The sequence below is a fragment of the Impatiens glandulifera genome, chromosome 2 (genome assembly GCF_907164915.1).
Source record: "Impatiens glandulifera chromosome 2, dImpGla2.1, whole genome shotgun sequence".
NCBI classification, from domain to species: domain Eukaryota; kingdom Viridiplantae; phylum Streptophyta; class Magnoliopsida; order Ericales; family Balsaminaceae; genus Impatiens; species Impatiens glandulifera.
Window position 1 is genome coordinate 4,035,960 of NC_061863.1, and position 24,217 is coordinate 4,060,176.

The 24,217-nt window shown below is 36.3% G+C and overlaps 1 protein-coding gene across 1 annotated transcript; it reads right to left on the reverse strand.

The window, feature by feature from the left end:
* Window positions 1-22,424: 22,424 nt before the first annotated feature.
* On the reverse strand, window positions 22,425-22,793 carry LOC124924171 (non-specific lipid-transfer protein-like). The gene has a single exon (XM_047464245.1). The coding sequence runs from the start codon at window positions 22,791-22,793 to the stop codon at window positions 22,425-22,427; it is 369 nt and encodes a 122-aa protein (XP_047320201.1).
* Window positions 22,794-24,217: the final 1,424 nt, after the last annotated feature.

Consider the following 24,217-nt stretch of genomic DNA (forward strand, 5'->3'; position numbering starts at 1 on the left):
TTATTTTTGGAATTTACGATATCGAACGAATATTTATTCGCTTCCATGAATAGTTGATATAATTTCAATTTCCCGCTACAAGCCGACTCTCCCTCAATTTCATTTTCATAAGCAACTGTTCATATTCTTCTCTCTCTATCTCCCGGCGATAATCCAAACACTGAACGTCGAAACCCTAGATATTTCGTTTATACTACAAGGATTTCTTCTGAACATGTCGGGTAACCAAGGCAACAACATGGAAGTGGATCATCCCATCGACTCCCGAGAGGTCGTCTTGCAAGTTTGTAGGAGCATAAACGAAAACGAAACTGCACCCACTCCGGCATCCAACGTCAATCCCAGCACTAAACCAGAGAGGTATGTTCATCTTATTGTGTTTATACTAATTTTACACATGTTTATTCAATTTATTTCGTATAATACTGATTTATGCTATCCCACCAAAATTAATGACTTCGAGGACCTATGAAAGGAAGAGGAAGAGAAATCCGAAGACGAATACTAAGTCGTCATCGACTGCTGAATCAGTTTCCACAGTTGCTGTCGAAGCTACTGATGTTGCTGCAGGTACTGATGAGATTTTACCACCACCTTTTCCCCCTAAAAAAAAAACCAAATGTTATTCCTACCTCCACTCCAACAGTCGATGAAGAGTTACCAGAACCACCCCCAGAAACCACTAATATTTCTCCGTCTACTACCCCATTCGATGAAGAGTTTCCCCCATCTCCCCAAAAAACCCAAACCCGCAAGAAACGTAAACTGACATTTCTAACCAGATCATCACCTCATGGCCTCGCTCAACTCATTCCTCAATTGAGCGTAGAACAGAGGGAAGCCGTGAAGGAAATCGGGTTTGGTTCTCTTCTTACAATGGGCGTCTCCAAGTGCCTGGCTCATTTTTCCAGACACGTAATCCAATGTTTTGACCCGGATAAGAGTTCTCTGGTGTTGGCCAACGGTGATGAGATCCGTATCGATGAAGATCTCGTACAGCTCGTGATGAACCTCCCTAGAGGGGCAATGAACGTAGTCGAGTCCGTTGGGTTGGACAAGACTAAGGACCCTGATTATTTTAATTTCTTGAGGGATTGGAAGACCAGATGGACCGGGGAAGACTCAAAAGCTCCCGAAACACTTTCTATGATCCCCAAGATATTAAGTAACACAAGTGCAGACAACGATTTCAAAATAGACTTCGTTGTCTTTGTTGTCTCAAGTTTTTTATGTCCTGTTCAAAATTCACGAGCCAGGTAAACATGTATTCAAACCTATTATATATCTAATTGTATTTTTGAATACTGACAAATGTGTTTTTTTCATTTCAGGTTCAAAATTCTCAAATCCTTAATGGAGGTTGATAAAATAAAGGAACTGAACTGGTGCCACTTTACACTACAACGATTGGTTGACAGTGTAAGAAGTTGGAAAGAAAAAGCAAGTAAAGATAAAAATCCATATTTCGATGGACCTATAACCCTTTTATCGGTAAGTATTGTTGCCTCTCTTATATATGATTTATAGATATGTAATATTTTCTAACATGTTTCCCACTCCTTTACTCCAGATTTGCTACCTAGATGGTGTTTTTGTGGAAGGTGAACGTATCCCCTACGAAAGAAAATTTCCAATTATCTCCTGTTGGGATGACGTCAGCGTGTTAGAGTTTACCAACTTAGAAGGTCGTGCCGGTGGTTTTGGGCTGGGCAGGGCAAGGGCGCGCCTAGCAGTTAGACAACCCGAGAATCCAGTTGACTCGGTTGAAGTAAAAGAAGACGATAATGAGGTATGTGGAAACAATAAATTGACTCCCATTGTTCTTTATTATCCTGTTTTCAAGATTAATGATCTCTGTTTTTCATAATGTACAGATGTTGACATCCAAAATCCTGCAAACTTTTAAAGATACAGCCCAACAGCTGAATTACCTATCAGGGGAGTTGGAGAAACGCAACATCGATCCGAAGCCCTTTTTTGAGGCCGGTTTCCTGAACCTCAGAGAGTCTGAAGGGTTCATGAAACACTTGAAGGTGGTGATCGATGGTCCGGTTCATGTAGGTGTGGAAGATCCTACAAGGGAGGCACTTGGGGACACTTTACAGTGTGCGGGCTTGAAAGTCAATAGTCCCCGGGTTGATTACACATGTGAGACTGCATTGGAGGACCATGCAGACAATCCAACAACACGGGTTGAACAGAATGATTTAGAGGATGCAGTTATGCCCCATCAAGAAAATCGTTCAGATCACGTGGAACCGAATGATCTCGATGATGCAGTTCTGCACAATGAAGATCAGTCACTCCCTGTTCAAACGAAAGATGTTGAGGATGTAGGTCATGACATTGACGATGAATCACTCCTTGTTGAACAGGAAGTTGTACAGGCTGCATTTCAGCCCATTCAAGCCAAGTCACCCCCTTTTCAACCGGACGAACCTGAGGATGCAGTTATGCCCCATCAAGAAAATCGTTCGGATCACGTGGAACCGAATGATCTCGATGATGCAGTTCTGCACAATGAAGATCAGTCACTCCCTGTTCAACCGAAAGATGTTGAGGATGTAGGTCATGACATTGACGATGAATCACTCCTTGTTGAACAGGAAGATGTACAGGCTGCATTTCAGCCCATTCAAGCCAAGTCACCCCCTTTTCAACCGGACGAACCTGAGGATGCAGTTCTTCCCAACAAAGATGCCTCACCCCGTGTTGAACCAACTGATCATGAGGGCGAAGTCAAGGAACCGGATGAGGTAACCCCAGTGCAGACACCCACTCTTGAAGACGATGATCAGGGTGAAGGGAAGGAACCGGTTGAGGAACCCAAAGCGCAGCATGTTGAACCAAATGATCAGGGTGAAGGGAAGGAACATGTTGCGGAACCCAAAGCTCAGTCTGTTGCACCAAATGATCAGGTTAAAGGCAAGGAAAAGGTTGAGGCTTCTAATGCCGTTGAATCTTCTGAAGATGAAGATGAAGGTGATGGGGGGGGGATGCATCAACATTAGAGAATATCCTAAGAGGAAGATCACGAAAATTCCTGTGCACCTTCGATCCCCCTACATGCAACATGTTGCAGATATGTTGGACCACAACATAACCAACAAGGAACAGAGATTAGCCGATTTTGTGTTCGATGAAGACCTGCCTCCAATGTAAGTTACCTCTCATGCTTTTCGGAATTTCAAATATGAAATTAGTTAGTTATGGTCTTGTAAATGAATGTATTTTGCAGGGACGTTCTGTACGAAGGTGCACCGGGTAATATCACCCGTAAGCTATTTCAAACAGTGAAAATGGGTCGCGAAATTGCGAGCGAAGTTGTGGACGCTTGGTCCATAATTGTGCACTTCAAATGCCGTAGGTTGCCAAGGCATGAACCACGAATAATATGTTTTTCAACAATTTCACATGTAAGTGCTTCTCTTGTTTTGTTCTATGTATCCTTCAATGTTCATGACTTTGAGTCTCCACCCTTATTTTCCAGGTTAATCTGCAGTATGATAGGACCTTATTTTGTCAATCCCTTGAAAAAGACATGAGAAACTACCATGTCACAAAAGAAGACATCATCTTCGCTGACCTGGTATGTACATATCCCTCAATTCCAAGTAACGAGACTGCCATAAAATAACAAATGTTTATGTTCTTTTTGCAGATATTCCTACCTGTCGTCACTTCTGGACATTTCTTTCTTGTATGTGTGAATATTAAAGACTCCCAAATAAATGTCCTAGACAACTCCGGTCGTCCGCATAGAATGAAAATTTTGGACAAGTATGTCCAGTTGAGGAATCAAATCGATAGTTTTTCGACTTTCTTGGAAAGGCAAGGCATACAAAGATTTGCAGAAAAGGTTAAGATGTACAAGATAACGGCCCCAAAGCTGCCTTGGCAAGACCAAACAAACAAGACCGACTGCGGTGTATATTTAATGAGACATATGGAAACATATAGAGGAAAGATGAAGGGTTGGTCATGTGACATCAACGAAAATAATGTGAGTGTTTTTTATATGTTATTCTATGACATTTAACAATTTTAAATGTTCTTATACTTTCTCTTGTTCTTTTGAAGGCCGACGAAGCTTTGAGTACATTGAGGATAAAATATTTATACAGAATTCTTATGTCTGAGCACAATGTCAATAGGTTCAAGTTAAAGACTGCAATTAGATCAAGATATTAGAGTTTTGTATGTGTGATACGGAATTATACTTGTACAGTAATTCTTATGTTCACACAGGTCAATTGACCTATTTTTAATGTATGGATGTTTGATATTGATTTATAACTTATAATGCAATTCAGATCTTAATGTATGGAAGACAGTTCAGATCTTAATGTATGGAGTTATAATGAATTGCTTATAATGTATTGATGTTTGATATGTCTTCTTGTACACATATTTGTGAAATCCTAAACGATGTTATTTTCTTAACTGTATCTTTTAATATTCTTAAACGAAGATATATTCTTAACATGATGAAACTGATAAACTTGCAACCGTAATATTGACATGATGACCACCTCTTGAAACGGAATTATCTTGTTATGTCTTCTTGTGGCCCTCTTCTTAACTATCAATTTTCAAATTCCTAAACGAAGATATCTTCTTATGTTCCTTTGTGCAATCCTTATTTTGAAAATCAGAGACGAAGATATCTTCTTCAATATATGTTTGCAAATTCCTAAACGAAGATATCTTCTTCACTATATATTTTGAAATTCCTAAACGAATATATCTTCTTAATTTATTTTGGGGTACAGTCGATATTTCGAAACTAGGAGACGAAGATATCTTCTTCAATATATGTTTTCAAATTCCTAGACGAATATATCTTCTTCACTATATATTTTGAAATTCCTAAACGAATATATCTTCTTAATTTATTTTGGGGTACAGTCGATATTTCGAAACTAGGAGACGAAGATATCTTCTTCAATATATGTTTTCAAATTCCTAGACGAATATATCTTCTTCACTATATATTTTGAAATTCCTAAACGAATATATCTTCTTAATTTATTTTGGGGTACAGTCGATATTTCGAAACTAGGAGACGAAGATATCTTCTTCAATATATGTTTTCAAATTCCTAGACGAATATATCTTCTTCACTATATATTTTGAAATTCCTAAACGAATATATCTTCTTAATTTATTTTGGGGTACAGTCGATATTTCGAAACTAGGAGACGAAGATATCTTCTTCAATATATGTTTTCAAATTCCTAGACGAATATATCTTCTTCACTATATATTTTGAAATTCCTAAACGAATATATCTTCTTAATTTATTTTGGGGTACAGTCGATATTTCGAAACTAGGAGACGAAGATATCTTCTTCAATATATGTTTTCAAATTCCTAGACGAATATATATTCGTATTGACAAGAAATAAAAAATATAATACGAAGATATCTTCACAACATGTAATGCACCTACCGGAGTTATGTATTGATGTGAATTCAAGAATGAAAACTCATTTATTACTTCAACTACTGATGTATCAACTTCATCACTCTCATACCCTCACTCTCACTCTCACTCTCACACTCCACTCTCACTCTCACCTCTCTCTCTGTTTTGACTCTTTCCTTCCCAAATCTCTATCTACCGGTGTCTTTCCTTCATTCCTTTAGCGTAAAACTCATAAGATGGATGTAGAGATTGACCCAGACATGCTTGTTTTATCGCAGCAACAGCTGGAGCGATACTTAAGTCTGATCAACGATGACCCTGTACCTTTTAGTGTCTATCATGTAGATGAGATTCTTCCTCTATTACGAATAAACGTTAACGACGGACTGATGGCCCACATGCAAAGCAGATGGAATACGGACTCTCGTTCTTTTGTTATTGGGGAAATGCACATATGCCCGACGCTAGAGGACTTTGCTTCAATCCTTAGGTGTGGTAGTCTTGCACTCATGATCTTGCCTGTCCATCAAGATCCTCATATGGCCGCCCACATTTATGACAGCTTCTATGGATGTACAATGTTTGATGCTCTTTTGTTTACCCTCCAACATGGATTTCTGAATATGACAAACATAGACGAGTACATTTGGCGTGTCCAGGGAGCTGAGAGGACCATCAACCACACACAAAGCAAACTGATCATGCTTGTGGTTCTGGCTCATTTTTTTTTATGTCCGGCTGCAGGACGCCGACCTTCGGAAAGGATCCTGCAGGTAGTTCCTGCACTGATGGGAAACGCCCCAAACCTGGCTAGCCTGGTACTTGCTGAGACATTAATTGGTCTTAACGAATTTGTTCCCGAGGAAAACAACTATTCTCGCCGTGGATCACCTTTGGTTCTATACCTCTGGTTGTTAGACAAGTTGCATTGGTTGCCCCGTCCTTCAATTCCATACACTTCCTTTGCCAATCTACAAGTGCAAAGGGTCAATGGACTCGTGCCTCCGAATTTTATTTCGGATATTCACCCAATTAGGTTCATTGTTCCGTGGTATCTGTTTACTGAAATGATGTACGAGATGAGGGGTTCTCCATTCATCATTTTGTTGGGCCTTCAGGGAACTACCTCCTACTGCACAACTGTCATATACAGACAATTTGGCCTACGGAATCCCCTACCTTCAAATGGACACAATCCTCCGGAGGACTTCATGTTTACTCCTCACCATCTTTACTTTGAGTACGCATCAATAATTGAAAATTCTTTGACGGTTTTCATCCCCAACCGATGGATCAATGCTGTGAACGAAGCCATTCAGCTATACATTCCACCCGTCATCGAACATGAGGTCGTGTCGCTGACAGGACCGATAGACGAGTCATCCTCTCATGAATCAGACTAGAGCTTCATTTGTATTGTTGAACAGTTATATTGTTGGTTAATCTGTGCAGTACTTATGTAAACGGATTATGGAATGTTTTTGTGTATTCAACAATATTATGAAGTTATGTTTGATTATAGTCTGAAGTTATATTTTACATTATGTAGTTAGTTTATTCTGGAGTGATATAAATCGACTCATTGTCGTTATGTTTGATTCTTTGATTGCAATTTGGATGTCATGATCAATTCAAAGTATAATGTAAAACAACTGATCTGTTCATGTAAACCCCTTAGATTGATCCATCGATTGGTTGTTCGCTTCCTTACACAGTATCTAATCAGTAAATCGAACGGACATTTCTTCGCCCGTAAAACCCTTGAAAACAAAGATGATGTCGCATCCAATCTTTGAAGTTACATATTATTGTTGACACTTTCATGTCATACTGTAATGAATTTGAAAACGAAGAATCATTCGCCTGTAAGTTTCTATATTAAACACAACATTGTTACGAAACGAAATACTATTCGCTTGATATTCATATTTGAGGTCGACCACATTGAACGAAAATGTATTGAAATTATATTTCATCATTGAAAAAAGAAGTGTGTTTTCGTATAAAACCCTATAAAGAAATCATTTCATATCTATGGATTACTGTATTAAGCCTTTCATGACATATCAAATCGGAACAGTGTGCAGTATTGTTGTCACATCACAAAAATTAATAAATATTATATTTTAATAAAGTTGCAAATTATGTTTTTTTTTCAATTTTTAAACACATGAATTCATCTAATTATATATGAAAAGAAGCGAACATATATTCGTGTTCAGTGAAAATTGCAAATTATTAGGAACTAATTTGAAGCGAATAAATCTTTGCTTGAATGAATTCTAAGTTGACGTACATGTGAATCACACAACCCCTACATGAGAAGACCCTTTACACCTGATGTAAGTACACCAACGCTTGTATGTGAAGACCAAAATGATGAATGAATGTGGGAGGAAAATACACGCCGCGAATAAATCTTCGCTACAAACAATTTTTCAATTTCTATCCGTTAATCACATTTAATTTTTATTTATAATCGTTACACATCGAATCGGACCAAAACTTACATTTAAAATTATGGCAATGATATGACTTATGGGCAACGTATACTTAGCCAGAAGAGTAGATATGATAATACTTTATTATTTTTAACAAATTCGTTATTTTATTAATGTTTAATGACATTTGCATGAAAATATAAATAACAAATAATTATTATAATTCGACGTACAAATTTTCATTACAAGTTTCATAAACATTTCCCCGTTTCATAAACATTTGTACATTTTAACAATATTCATCTGCATCTCCAGCTTCAAGGCATCTCCATTGAAGCAACCACAGCGGATCTCTCACGCATAACTGGGGTCATACACATGTTGAGTTATCTCTTGAGATGTTTTCCATCCCAGGGAATCTCCCACAGTTGGCGCTTCCCACCAGCAGTGTACACGCATGATCTTCATTTGATCGGTAGTTTCTACTTGAGTTACCAAGCATTCGTGGTAACTGAAGATGTTTTCCACCAGTTGATCTTCATTGTACAAGTTTTCCATCACAGAGAATCTCCCAAATGATACATCCCAACAAACTATATGAAAAAAACACACACTCTCAACAAAAACGCTCAATAGATATTTCATGCTGCCGACGAAGATTGTTCATATAATCCCTACATTTATAGCAAACAGAAAATCTGTTTTCTTCATAAAATATTTAGATCTATTGATTTAGAAAAAGTAAATTTCCCGTGATGAAATATCAAATCCGAACAGTGTGTAGTCACTTTGTCACATCATGAAAAAGTAATTTCATTCACGAAAAAGTAATAACACTTAATAATATAAAATAAAATAAATAATTCAATATTGTCATTCACATTATATTAGATAAAAAATTATTTCAACATTAATAAAAATATTTTCATGAATAATTATAAAATTATATTCAATATAATACTATAATAGTATTGCTATACGAACAGGGAAGAGATCTGAGCTAAACTAACTCAATAAGCGAAGAAATCTTCGCCACAATTGTTTTCGACCTGTCCCCCGTGTACACCCCCCATACACAACAATGAGAAGCCCACTTGTCTGTCATGGAAAGACACTAAACCGTGTATGTGTAGACCAAAATTAAATGTATTTTAAATTTCCCTTTATTTCATATTATATGAAATTATTATAACTGACATTAAGCGAACAAATATTCGCTCAAATGACCTGGCGGATCAGTAGGCAGTCCTTTGTTTTGTCACATCATGCAGAAATTATATGTCATCATTGAAAAAGAAGTGTGTTTTTGTATAAAACCCTATAAAGAAATCATTTCATATCTATGGATTCAGTAAAAGTATTAAGCCTGTCATGACATGTCAAATCGGAACAGTGTGCATTATTGTTGTCACATCACAAAAAGTTAAAAATAGTATATTTTAATAAAGTTGCAAATTATTTTATTTTTCTATTTTTACACACATGAATTCATGTAATTATAGATGAAAAGAAGCGAACATACCATCGAATCAAATGTCATTCCTTTAGATTGGATACGATCTGTTAGATTGGCAGAGCGAAGATTTGTTCGCTTATTCAGCATTGAGAAGCAAATAGTTGTTCATTTTGTGCGAATTTTTTTTCAAATAATGTGAAACAAGAAAGACATGTACTAAGCGAAGATATATTCGTACATTGCGGAGTTCTGCACGAATACATCCTCGTCTATTGTAGTATGTTACTTTTCATAATGCATAATTACCTTTCACACTACAAAAGCGAATATCGCTTCGACTCGTACGAAGTTCATGAGAAACTCCTTATTCATGTTTGTGAAATCCGATACGGCCTCATGAAAATACATTCACACTAACAGTGCACTTTGCAAAGTAAAACTGTAAAACATCTGAAGCCCGAATCCGGCCGTAATACACCCAGGTTATTCTACCATCTGACCTAGCGCTTTCGTCTCCGGCATTTCGACTACGAACCCATTTCTATTCCGGTTAGTATCTTCGGCTCCAGCGAAAATGGTAAGAAGTGTTTACGGTTGCATGCTTGTGTCTATTTCGTTTTCTTAGTTTAGGTCGTTCGAATCTAAATGTGACTTTAACATCTCAGAATCAGGATTCCGATATGCAAATAGTTCCATATACTGAATCCACGACTGAAGTGAACACACTAAGGTAATTACGCGAATGTTACAATTGTTAAAATTTGACTATATTTGGATTAGGTAAGTAATCCAATTTGCTAATGATAATTTAGTGTTCAACAAAGGAAACGAAAACCCGATGCATCAGGCGCGCCCACGACACCACTGGATATTCTGGCCAACGCGGCGAATGAAGCACTTAGTGAGAACCAGGTTCAGAAGAAAAGAAGAAGGACTCGTGACCCTGATGTCGATTTCAAGAGCAGAACCTCTCCATCGGGCCTTCATCACCTGATTAACAGGTTATCTGAAGAACAGAAGCAGGCTGTGAGGGACATAGGATTTGGTTCCCTTCTGTCACTTGGCATATCAAAATGCCCACTTCAATTCTCACGGTGCATTGTGAGTCTATTCAATCCCAGAAGGAGGAGCATCGTCCTACACAGTGGAGAGGAGATGCAGATTGATGAAGAGGATGTTCAATGTGTATTGAACATACCCAGAGGTGAATTAGTTGTGGCAGAGTGTTTAGGAAATCACACGGACGACAAGGTGTACAAGGACCATCTCACGGCGTGGAGAAGGAGATGGGGATTCGAGAACAGTGGAGGTCCTTCAACCTACCAAATGCCTGACAAAATTCTACAGAACACAGAAGGAGACAGTAACTTCAAGATGGACTTCGTGGTGTTTGTTGTATCCAGTTTTTTGTGGACATCCCAAAATCCACAGTGCAGGTAAACCCAAAGAACCTAGCATTAATTCTGTGATCTCATTTAGAACTTCAATATCATTTTACATGGCTTGAGTCACTACTTTTTTGTTTTCAGATTCAAAGTACTGAAATCCCTCCAGGATGTATCTAAAATCAAAGACTACAACTGGTGCAAGTTCACGTTAGACGGGCTAGTCGACAGTGTTTATAAGTGGAAAGCAAAGAAGACATCCTATTTCCATGGACCATTAACCTTTCTTTTGGTGAGTGTAGAAATCTATTGGCTGGAGGTTGTCCATTCATAATTTTTTGATGACTTTGAACGTAACATATATTTGTTCATGCTAATGTATCAGTTGTGCTACTTGGACCGTGTGGTTGAGTTCAAGGTAAACAGTAAGATCTCAAGGAGTTTTCCTATTCTAGGATGCTGGGACGAGAAGAAGATGTACGAAAGGGTTGAGTATGAGGCTGCACAGGGGGGGTTTGGACATGGTAGGGTGGTTGCTCGCATAGCCATTCCGAATGAGCAACCACCGATGCAACAAAATGTGCAGCCAACACCACCACAAACTGGAGATGACCATCCAACTGAGCATGCTCCAATTACACAAAACATGGCGTCATGTTTGAGGAAGGTTGCTGCCGCTGCCGAAGAATTGGCACAAGGGGCTAAATATCTGAATGAGATGCACCAGATAAACGCCATGGAACTTGTACAATCTGCATTTGAGCCATTGGCCACGGTGCTAAACTCCAATGCAATCCTGAGGGAAGGCTTACAGCGGAGTCTGGACCAAAACAAAAAGCAGCAGCCTAGAGGAAGTGGCATTAACCCCAACACGGAAGCCACCACCCAAGGGAAAGGGAACACCCTTCCTACCAACAACCCTGCCAACACCAATCCAACGGCCCCATCGAACAAGAACACATTCACCCCCACCACCGAAACGAAGACAAAAGCCAACCACCCACCAACGGCCCCATCCAACAAGAGCACACTTTCTCCCAACATTCAAAAAAATATCAACGCAGACAACCAAGCCAAATCCAACACCCATCCTCTAAACACCCTAGACCACACACAACCCACCCTCACACCAACACCCCAATCCCACAAGAACCCCCTTCCACTCAAAACAGATACCAAAACCCCAGCCCCACCCCCTCCAATGGCACAAGCCAAAGCCAACTCCCTTCCTCCAATCAAAACCACACCCCCTCCAGTGGCACAAGCCAAAGCAAACCCCATTCCTCCACTCAAAACCACACCCCCTCTAATGGCACAAGCCAAAGCCAACCCCATTCCTCCACTCAAAACCACACCCCCTACAATGGTACAAGCCAAACCCAAAGCAAACCCCATTCCTCCACTCAAAACACCAGCCCCTACAATGGCACAAGTCAAACCCAACCCCATTCCTCCACTCAAAACCACACCCCCTCCAATGGCACAAGCCAAAGCCAACCCCATTCCTCCACTCAAAACACCAGCCCCTCCAATGGCACAAGCCAAACCCAAAGCCAACACAATTACTCCCAAAACAGAAACCAACACGAACACCAGCGCTCCAACCACCCCAGCCTTGCCTTCTACCCAAATTATCCCAAATAAAGAGGAAGCCGGACCTTCAAAGGCCTTAAATGTTCAAAGAAAAGTCCCCCGAAATTTGAAAACTGATTGGTTAACCGATGTCATCAAAACCGAAACCAACAAAAACTCCCCTTCTTTGGCGATAGTTAAAAAGGAACCTGAAGAATGCATCTCCAGTCTACCACCGCCACTTCAAACGGCCTCTTCTTTGGAGATAGTAAAGAATGAACTGGAAGAATGCATCTCCAGTCTACCATCGCCACTTCAAACGGCCTCTTCTTTGGAGATAGTAAAGAATGAACTGGAAGAAGGCATCTCCAGTATACTACCGCCACTTCAAACTGGCTCTTCTCGTCCAAACATGCAAACCAAAGAATGGCTTAAAGCATTGGAATTGCCTCAAGCTTTGAAAACCCCATATTTCAATAAAATGTTTAGGGATGAAAAAAAACTAACAAACTTTCAGAAGATTTTCGTGGGTTTCGTATTTGCTGGAGGACTTGATCCAAGGTAATGTTTCCTGCAAATGCTTAATTATTCCTAAAAAATAGGATTTGTACACCATTTTGAAACATGTTTTGCTGTTTTCATGCAGTGAAATGTTATTTATTGCGGATAACCTATGTCTACACGTGACGCGCGGGGACATGCTTACAATGGCTGATCAAACCTGGGTAGACAGTATGATTATTGACGTTTGGTCATACATTTTGCACGACCTTTCTAGGAAAAATGTCAAACGTCGTTACAAGAAGATTTTCTACACAACCGTGCTCACCGTAAGTTGTACTAGCACTGTTATTTATCAATTATGTTATTCTTGTGAGACTAAAGACTGCTGTAAACAGATTTTTCGTGAAGGTGGGATAACTACGCGAGAAAAATTCAATGACAGGTTCTGTCTAGAAGGTCGGGCTTTCCAAATTTCAAAAATGGACCTCTGGGAAGTGGACCTCGTAAGTACATCTCTGGCTGTCATACCTTATAATATCATTTACCACTCAGTTCAAATCTAATCTTTTTTAATTCTATCTACAGTTGTTTTTCCCAATCATTGATGACAGACATTTCTACCTTGTTTGCTATAACTTCATACAAAGGCAATTTCAAGTAATTGATAACCGGCAGTCACCTATGCAATCGCCCTTCGAAAGAAGATATAAGAATGCACAAATCTTGGTATGACACTACAATTAAAATTTAAAATAGTTCAATTTTGGAATTCTAGTAGCACTAAAATGCATTACATAATGTTGTTTGTAATGATGTATCAGGATGACTACATTCAACAATATATGAACGACGTAGACCCCGTTCTTGCTAAAAAGTATGGCGGTTTGGAAAAGATATGTCTGAAATTGCCGTGGCAGGATTCAAAGAATTACACTGACTGCGGCATTTTTTGCATGAGACACATGGAGACGTATGAAGGTGAGGTGAAGGGGTGGAAAACTGGCTTTGGAGTTAAAAGAAATGTGAGGAACCAAATAAAGACATTGAGGATGGAATACTGTTGGCGTGTCATTGGCTCGGAGCTCAACAAGGCCAGGAGCAAGGTCTACAATTCCTGCCGTAAATGGATAAGTCAATGAATTAGGAACTGTATACATATTGTGTAATTTAATTTTACAAAGAATTTTAGTTCACATGAGTACAATAATGTACTCATAGACAGATGGGGTAATTAAACTATTCCTATAATTGTAATGATTTATTGTTACAATAAAGAATATGTTGTGTAATTTCAATTCTCAAAAATTGTTACTTCACATCCTCACACTAATGAACGTGTATACATGAAGTGTGTTTTTTATGAAATTTGATTTTCAAATACTTGTTCAATTATGTGTTAAATGAATAAATTAAGTGAAATAAACATGAGCCGCATAAATATTCGCTTCAAAGACCTTCTCTTCATAAAATATGTATGTGAAGCCTCGAATTTCATGAAAGAAATATGAAGAGAATAAATATTCGCCTCTAATACATATTTTCGATTAAGCGAATACATATTCGCCTCAAATTATTGATAATGTAAAGCAACCATCTCATCCATGAGATGCGGGATGACTTGTCATGTCACTGCACTTACCCCGACATGTAAATACTAGTTTCAACATAAAGATCAATTTCATCAGACAAATATGAGGAGAATAAATATTCGCCCGAGATACATGGTGAGGTTCAAGCGAACACATATTCGCCTCAGTTTTATGTTTCATTTTCTCAATAAAACACTAAAAGGATACTTAATATTAGTTCACTGGGGGCGAATAAATATTCGATTGATTTAGGTGTTTGTAATTTTTTAGAAATGAATTAGTGTGGTCATTCATTTGGTATTTCATAAAACTTCGCATGCATACATTCGACCTTATTCTTTGTTTCAAATCCACCGTACATACAATACTATATACATATCAGATTTCACATGAAACTGGAATTCGATAGTTGAGATGACAAAAGAACAGTGAACGGAGTATTGGCGTCCATGCTGAAACTTTTGTCCCATTGTTGAGGAGTTGAGAACTGAGGAGTTGTCGTTGGCATTGCACTTGATGGATGGAAAGGAATATCAAATTTATTTAAAAGTATGTTATTATATGAATATTAATAACACAATTATTAGTAAAGAAGGTAAGTCAGCAATTTCATACCGGAATATGTGATTCACTAGTTATTCTTGTTGATTTTCGTTTTCTTGAGTTCTTCTCCAGTCCACTTTCCTTCTCTTACCAGACTTTGTTGGCTTCTTAGTTTTCATTCCTTTTGCTTGAACAGGGGCACCCTCGGCAAAACGTGATAAACCAGTTGGTGGAGTTTGCATATTTATACTCTCCTGCAATTTTTTATCCACAAATGTGCACTGGCTCAGCATGATTTCTTTGACATGATTGTAAGTGTCATCTCTTTCGGCTGCCTTGGTAAATAAATGCATGGACAACCCACACAAATCTCTGTATCTTATGTTATGAAGCTCACTCGGATCAACATTAGTACTGTCCACGATTGGATCAGTTCCAAATATTCCATCTTTGGCTGTTCTTGTCCACCTCTTCAATATCAACGCCGGAGGAATCTTCAACACGTCAATCGTTGTGAAAATCTTTAGGATGTGAGCACACAAAATCCCTCCAAATTCAAATTTACAGCAGCTACACTCGATATTCTTATCGTCATTCTTATGAACTGTAACTGTATGAGAGCATCTCCTAGTGTGGGGTGTTACCTTGTATTTTCTGTGTGTGTCGACATCCTCTAACATTTCTACACCACAATCATGCGACATAAACCATTGTTGTTCAAAGCACTTGAAGACCTCTGGGGTGTAAACTTTGCAGGCATCCTTTAAGATCAAAACTGGATAGTTAAGACTTGGTTGGCTGGTAATTGATTTGAAATCAGCCTTCAACACATCATATCTTCTTTCATCGAGTAGTCTTTCAAAGTGTTTGAAAAATTCTAAATACTTGTGTTTGTAGGAGCAGTACCGTTTCAACATACTGTTCATACTCTCACTTCTCTGTGTTGTCGTCATATCAGCACAAAACATTTGTCGTCCATACACTAATGCCCACTTTCGCCTGATGCTAAACATGCGTTTCAACCAATCGTTGTTTTCAAGCCCGTAGTTTGTCAACATTTGATTCCAAGCTTCAACAAACTCTATCTCTTCTTCAAAATCATATATACACGAAGAAAAATCCTTAGAAAAATCTCTGAAATTATGGAACACCGAGCTAAGATGTATGGCTGCATTTTGAAATATGTGCCAAATACAGAGACGATGATTTGTTTCGGGCCATTGAGACGCCAAGGCCTTAGCCATGGCCGCGTCTTGATCTGTAAGAATGGTTTTTGGTTTTTTCCCATGCATAGCTTTGGTGAAAGTCTCAAACAACCAATCAAAAGTGATCGCAGTTTCATCGTATAATAGAGCTGCTCCAAAAAGAATTGATTGTTTGTGATGATTGACACCTACAAAAAGCGCAACTGGACGACCTTCATTATTCTTCTTGTATGTGGTGTCAAAACTGACCACGTCTCCGAAGTATGAATAATCGGACCGCATGTTGGAATCACACCAAAAAATATTCGTTATCAAATCGTCCGCATCAAGTTGAAAAGCATTATAAAAACCAGGATCATTGGATTGTTTTTTCTGCAAATACTCTAATACACCCCCTGTTTCCCCAAAATTACACTCTCTGGTTCTTTTCGTGCGCAGGTAATTTTTGTAATCCTCAGGAAGAAAACCTAGATTCTCCCTTCCACCGATTTGTTTAGACATTAGAGCATGTGATGACTTAGGAGGAATTCCCACGTTAGTGGCCATCTCGATATGTAAGCCTGCAACTGCAGAAATATTCCTATGGCATCTATACAGATGAGTTTTCTTTGGACTTGCAAGAGGATGACTATGATCACTAATAAAATTTACCACTTGGAACTTTCCATTGTCTGCCCTCTTTATCCTCAATTTCGCTTCACAACAGAACCGAGTCACAGAACGTCTACGTTTCACATAGACATCACGTTTGTCCTTTCCCCGTTCACCCTGTGCACTACAACAAAAAACTCTATCCAGTATTTTACCCTCCTTGTCTACATGTTTTGAACTGCGCCTTATACCAAATCCTATTAGTTTAGCGTATGCTAAGTAGAATACGTAGCCTTCTTCTTCACTCTCAAATTCTCTACCGAAAAGTGGAATTAAGTTGGATTCGATGTCCTCCAAAGGTTGGCCGTTTCCATCGAAATTCAATTGACGACGACAAGTAGCAGATTCGCTGTTCAGTTTGAACACGTGGAAATTTAGGTTCAACTAACCAGAACTTGTAGATTATTGGAAAATGAAAACAATATAAGCGAAGAAAGCTTCACTTCAACAGTATGAAGATTGTAATATCAGGCGAATATAGTTTCGCTTCATAAGATATTATCTAATAATATATTAGTGAAGAGATCTTCGCTTACATGTGCACTACAAAAATTGGAGAAGTTAAACAATGTTACCTTAAATCAATAATATCATTCTCGTCCATATCATTCTCGCTGATACGTATTCCTTCCTGATAATCAAACAGAACAGAACATTTCATGTCGAGTATTCAAAAAACATAGAAAAGGTTGGGACGAAAAGTAAAGAAGGTGTAGATGACATTCAAAAACATACCATTTTATAATTTAGGAAGATGGATTGATATTATAATGAAGTCTCCGGCGAAGGAGAGGTCGATGGTAGACAATGTAGTATAGCTCCGGCGAAGAAATGGTCGTACAGTAGAGAGAGAGAAGAGTACAAAGTTGTCTAGCTTAGCAGCATGGCTTGCTGCATGCAGCATTTAATGAAAAGGTGGCAGGTGTTAGGTGGCGGTGAGGTGACTTGTTAAAAAAATTATTTCATTTTAATAATTAAATGACAAAAATTATTATGAAATTAAATTAATAAATCAATCAATCAATCAGTAAGCGAAGATTTCTTCACATTATTATTTTGACAATTGTTTTACAAATATTATTTTGACAGTAGTTTTAAAAAATATTAATTATTTATCAAATTTATACTTCAAGTTATACAGTATTTCTTAATGTTTCAAGATTTAGTTAAATATAAGGCTCATCTTTTAAAAAAAAACAATTCGAAGAACAAAAAAGATAATTCTGAAATCAAATATGACATTGAATTTTCAAGAATGCAAAATATTCAAATAATTTGTAAGTAACAAATTAAACCGACATGTGTCTATTACAAAAACAAAGGCTGCAAATCACAAGCAGCAATGGATTCTAGCAAGCTTGTGTGAGGAACACCAAACACATCCAAATATGTCTTCAGAGGATTCTCTGCCTCAAATACCCAAACAAGTTCATTAACATCGTGCCGAGACTTGTCGTATACAACTATAGTTTTGTCGTCCTCGGGCTCGACAAATGGATTCTCCATTTCTTTAGTTGTACCTCCTCCAGCAATTACAAACCCCATAAGATCAAGTTTGTAAGCCGGGATGAATTCCCCTGCAAATATGAAGGTGTAACTGTCGAAGAGTTTGGGCAGCTGAAAGAAAATACAAAACATTATTAGTAATCATGGACAATTGAATATCATATGGAGGAGTAAGAATAAGACAAAACTTACATTGTTCAAATACCGCATTCTGCCAGCTCTTGGACCGCCCACAGTCCCATGATTATCTCGCTGCACCTCGTATGGTTCCTCGTCCACGTAACAGTTAAATCTGATTGATGATTTTATCCCTGTATAAAAGCAATAGGTGTTTTTAGTTTCATATATGTTAAAATGAATATTGAGTTAACAGTAAAGGGTTAAGAATAACAGAGTCTCACAATCAATGGTAAGGACCCAACTCCCGTTCAATATGCCCTTCAATACTTTGATAGTGCGACCGCATCCACCATTAGAATCAGTGGATGCTATGACGTGGGTCACATCGTCTCTCCACCTCATTGACACCGTGGCACCACATGTGTTAGCATATTGTTGCATCAAGTGCTGTTTAAGAACAATCATAAATATTTCAGTTAAACAGGATGAAAACTTAAACAATATGGAAAAAAAGGGAGAAATGTCACGAAGAGTACTATCTCTTCACTTGTTAATTGATTTGGGCATAAAATCCAGTCTTTGTCAAAGTTTTGGACGGATGCTGAGGCAGTTGCCTGCACGTGCATTAAAAAAAACGGTCCTTGTTAGTATGTACTAGGGTTTCATGGAAATAATATCCCAAAACATAACAATAGGTAATTTATCCTAAATAACATTGATTTACAGTGAAGGTGACATTTTGAGAGTAGGGTTTCCTAAAGATTAAAGAGACAACAACATCACATAACATAATCTAGTGTAGTAGTTCCTTAATCCTAAATATGAAAAGTTACTATTCAGGAATACGTACCATTGTGGAGTCGTGAAGATGTGGATTCAGGTTCGGTCGACGGGGAGCCGGTTACGAATCGCCGTGAAAAGGAGGCAGGAAGAGAGAGAGATGAATCGGGCGGAAATGATTATAAAATAATCATATTATGGGGTATATATATTCATGTAACCGGGGCGAACATGTCTTCTTTCGAAAAGCGACTATTCATTCCATGTAACATGACACAGGGACCAGGGGCGAATAAGTGTTCTCTCGAGAAGCGACTATTCAATCCATTTTACATGGAACGTGGTCTAGGCGAACAAATATTCTTTTCCAGAAAAAAAATTTAAATAAATAAAAAAAGTAATGAATTAATTGAAGCGAATATTATATCGCTGCATGTCATTTTAAATTAATTAAATTAACATTTATTAATAAACGAAAAACAAAAAATATTAAAAAAAATCTAGCCGGTAATTGAGGCGAAGATTTGTTCGGTTGCTGCATATCATCTTCAATTAATTGAATTAATATTTAATAAACGGAAATATAAAATCCATGTCATTTTGGTCTTTACATAGACGGGTAAGTGTCTTTACATGGTAGGCAAGCGGTCTTCTCATGGGTGGGTAGGGGGGTTTTACATGAGGTTTTTATTAGAATTAATTTAAGCAAATATATCTTCGCTCATGAAGGTCTCCAGCCAATAAAATTAAAATAAATAAAAAAAGGAAAACAATAGAAAAGTAATTGAGGCGAAGATTTGTTCGGTTGCTGCATGTCATCTTCAATTAATTGAATTAATATTTCATAAACGGAAATATAAAATCCATGTCATTTTGGTCTTTACATAGACGGGTAAGTGTCTTTACATGGTAGGCAAGCGGTCTTCTCATGGGTGGGTATGGGGGTTTTACATGAGGTTTTTATTAAAATTAATTTAAGCAAATATATCTTCGCTCATGAGGGTCCCCAGCCAAAAAAAATGAAATAAAAAAAAAAAGTAGCCAAGGAATTGAAGCGAAGATTTGTTCGGTTGCTGCATGTCATCTTCAATTAATTGAATTAATATTTAATAAATGGAAATATAAAATCCATGTCATTTTGGTCTTTACATAGACGGGTAAGTGTCTTTCCATGGCAGGCAGGCGGTCTTCTCATGGGTGGATTGAGGGGTTTATATGATGTTTTTATTAAAATTAATTGAAGCAAATATATCTTCGCTCCAGAGTGTCTCGAGGCAAAAAAAATTAAATAACAAAATTAATTACAATTAATTAAAAAAAATATAAATTAATTGAATTAATATGTAATAAACGGAAATATAATTATTAAAATTAATTGAAGCAAATATATCTTCGCTCCAGAGAGTCTCGAGGCGAAAAAAAATTAAATAAAAAAATTAAATAAAAATTCCTTGAAAAAAAAAGATTGAATTAATTGAAGCGAATATTATATCGCTGCATGTGTTTTTTAATAAATTAAATTAATATTTAATAAACGTAAATATAAATTCCCTGTCAATTCGGTCTTTACATAGACGTGTAAGTGTATTTTCATTGAAGGCAGGCGGTCTTCTCATGGGTGGGTATGGGGGGTTTACATGAGGGTCAGTGCAACGGGCGTGTAGATCTTCGCTCCCATCGCATCTCACCCTTCCCTCTGACACGGTCCCGGAGCGAAGATATCTTATCTGTTTATCATCTGAATATTATATTATTTCCTGGCGTTAACAGGCGCTTCCGTTAACGGCGTCTGGTGTGAACCCGGGCCTAAACCCGGATTCCGGATTCTCCCTCCCTCCGTCTCCTGCCCAGATTGATTTATTATTAAAATAATAATGCTGCAATCTGATTGGTCCGCCACAGGGGAACACGGCAATCGGTAGCAGAAGATCTGAACTGGATGAATAGAACCATTCTTTTATTTTAAAAAAAAGAATAAAAAAAAGGGACAATTAATACTTTTTTTCTTCTTAAATAAGGCATGTGAGCATCCATTAGTGTTCATAAGTTCTCAGAATCAATAGTAAAATCAGTTGTCAATTATATGGTTTGTCAAATACCTTATTATTTGCAAAAATCTTATAAATGTGTATTCAATCACCCCAATCCTAAGCACACCCTAGCTGAAACATCAAACTGTTATCGACTCATTTTGAACTAAAAAACATCAAATTTTTATATAAGTTCGAATATAAGGTTTTGATATATTAAAAATCGATATATTTTTGTCGAATATATAGTCAATTCAAATAATCGAACAAATATGATTCATACTCAACAAATATATTAATTAAATTAAGTTAGATTCATGAATAAGTTGTACAAATATACCACTTTCATATTTGTATTTTTTAATAAGAAAAATTGTTATTGTGTTGGTTATAGTTAATTATGTTGATTAATAACAAAGTTGATTAAAATGAATTTATAATGACGGTGATAATATGATTTATTTGATTAATATATATGGTCATATATCTAATTTTTTATTCATTCTACTCCATCTCATACATCCAATCTATTTCATCTAAGTCTAAATATAGTAGGTGGGAGACAATAGTTTGTTATGGTGTTTATTGGTGATCATTTTGTTTTATGTATTAATTGTTTTCTAAATTGTTAACTATAGTTGTGTTTCAAGTATTTCAAATATGTTAAATGACATTTTAGGTTTCATTTGCTTTTTTGTATTGGTTTTATCGTAAATTAAGTTAACTACTCTCGTTTATCACTTACAATTTTTTCTTCTTATCATGAACTTTGTTATTGAACATTCTCATCTTAGCTAGTATATCTCATTGAATTGATTATTTCAAGAATAAAGTATAACCAATTAAGTAGTATGTCCGGATTTAAATATATTCAAAAATTGACTTAATTTGATTTATGATTAGTTTTATCTAATTGTTTATTATTTTACTTGAAAAATATGCATGCTGAATTAAAACTTACTTTTAAGAGCATTAGTTTTTATATATGTTAAAATGACCTCACCATAGTTGCCCTTATACAACATTAATATATCTAGCAACCTATCATAGACAATAGAGTGCATGAAACTTATTATTCAATAGTAATCATAAGTAACTAGTCACTTCTTTAGCTTCTCCAACCATCCTCTAGCCATCAAACCCTACATGTGAAAACACACAAATGAATAGGGGTAATAAAAACAATAAAAATTTATCTTAAAAAAATGAAAGAATTACTTGTTGCAGTCGACGTGAGGGTCGATAGGGATATTGGTGACTAGTTGGCAAGTCTTTGGAAGCTTCTTAGCATTGTTATAGTTGATTGTAGTGTCGGCCTGAGCTGTTTGCTTAAGACATTGACACAAAATCTTTCGATCACTCTGTGAAGCAGATGCTATCTTATCTAACGCTTTCGCTCCCAAGCAACATTGAAGACTCGGGGAGGCAGAGTTATCCGGATTTCTAAGGAATGTGGAACACGATGACAATTGCGACACAGCATCCTGGCAAGTTACAGCGGATTCCACCGTGGGCATCAATAGCATCACACTCGAAGATATAACAAGAAGCCCAAAAACGAACACAATTGATCCCTTCATCATGGTTGGTTGGTTGGAATTGGAGTAATTGCAAGTTTATGTATGTTTCTTCTTCTTTGTGGGTGTGGTTATGCATGAATGAAGCTATCATTTATATAGATTATTCATGAGGGTGTTTTAGTCAACTACATAGTATATAATTTGTTTATTTGGAAGGTTTTGATGTTACTTTTTTGCATCAAGGTGTACATTTGGAAATAAATTAGTTTTTGGTTATAGACAAATTTGATTTCTTTGCTTACCTTTATTTTATGCTTTCTTTAGCTACCTAAAAAAATAAGTTAAATATAATAAATAAATAAATAAATAATCACAAAATAAGGAGTTCTTAGATAAGTTAATTTAAATATTGACCCTCACTTAAAATTTAAAAAAATGTTAATCCAATATTTATATTTGAAAGATAAAAGATTGAATGGTCTAAAATGTCACTAGACATCTTGAAGTTTGTTTGATTTTTTTTTTTTTTTTTTTTATTAGGTTTTTACCAAAACTCAATCATCCAATCATATATATTTTTTACTTTTATTAATTAAAATATTAAATATTTACTTTATTTTTATAGAATTTATATTTGAAATAGGCTCGATATTATTTGAGGCTGGACTATCATAATTTAGCCATTTAAGTTTTTTCACACACCAATGAACACATATTTTTCTTCTTACTTCAACCTAATATTTTTTTAATTAGTTTATCATATTTGTAAAAAAATACAATTTTTTCCACATATATTTTTTTTTAAATATTCAAACGTATTTGGAAATATTAAACGCAAATATCTCAAAAAATTACTTAATTTAAAATACAAATACGTTCAAATTGGTAAACCCGCACACAAAATTTTGTCCTTATAAACTTTTTTGAAAAATAAACAAATTTCATTCAAATATTTCTTTATATTACACATTTTTTAGTCACCCAAACTAATTCAACAAATTAAAATGATAAATAAAAAATAATACTCAATTTTTAAAAATTATATTCAAAACTTTTCTCAGTATAATTTCATTTAAAAACGTGACAAATTAATTAAAAATTAAAAACAATATAACGAATGTTTTTGTCCATTTGAGACTTTTTCAAATGACTAAAAATTTAATAATTCGAACTTAATAGAAATAATTCAAAATTCGAACTCTATTTAATATAAATAATCAAAGTTTGAGTCTCAAATATCAATTTAGTTATTTAAAAAATTATTATATTAATTTAACTAATTAAAAATCAAAATAATATATTTTCATATGATATATATTTTTTTAAAATTCACTAAAAATCTTTAAATAACTAAAAATATTCAACTAAAAATACAAAGATAATATTGTAAATAGTATTACATCGTCTCACTAAATTATTCATGTCATTGAATAAAAAGTTTAAACAAAATTAAGATAATGATAGTAAAAAAATGGGTTTTAATAAAT

Bases quoted from the DNA above. Each gene is read 5' to 3' on its own strand.
- LOC124924171 (XM_047464245.1), bottom strand. From the start codon at position 22,793: ATGATGAAGGGATCAATTGTGTTCGTTTTTGGGCTTCTTGTTATATCT.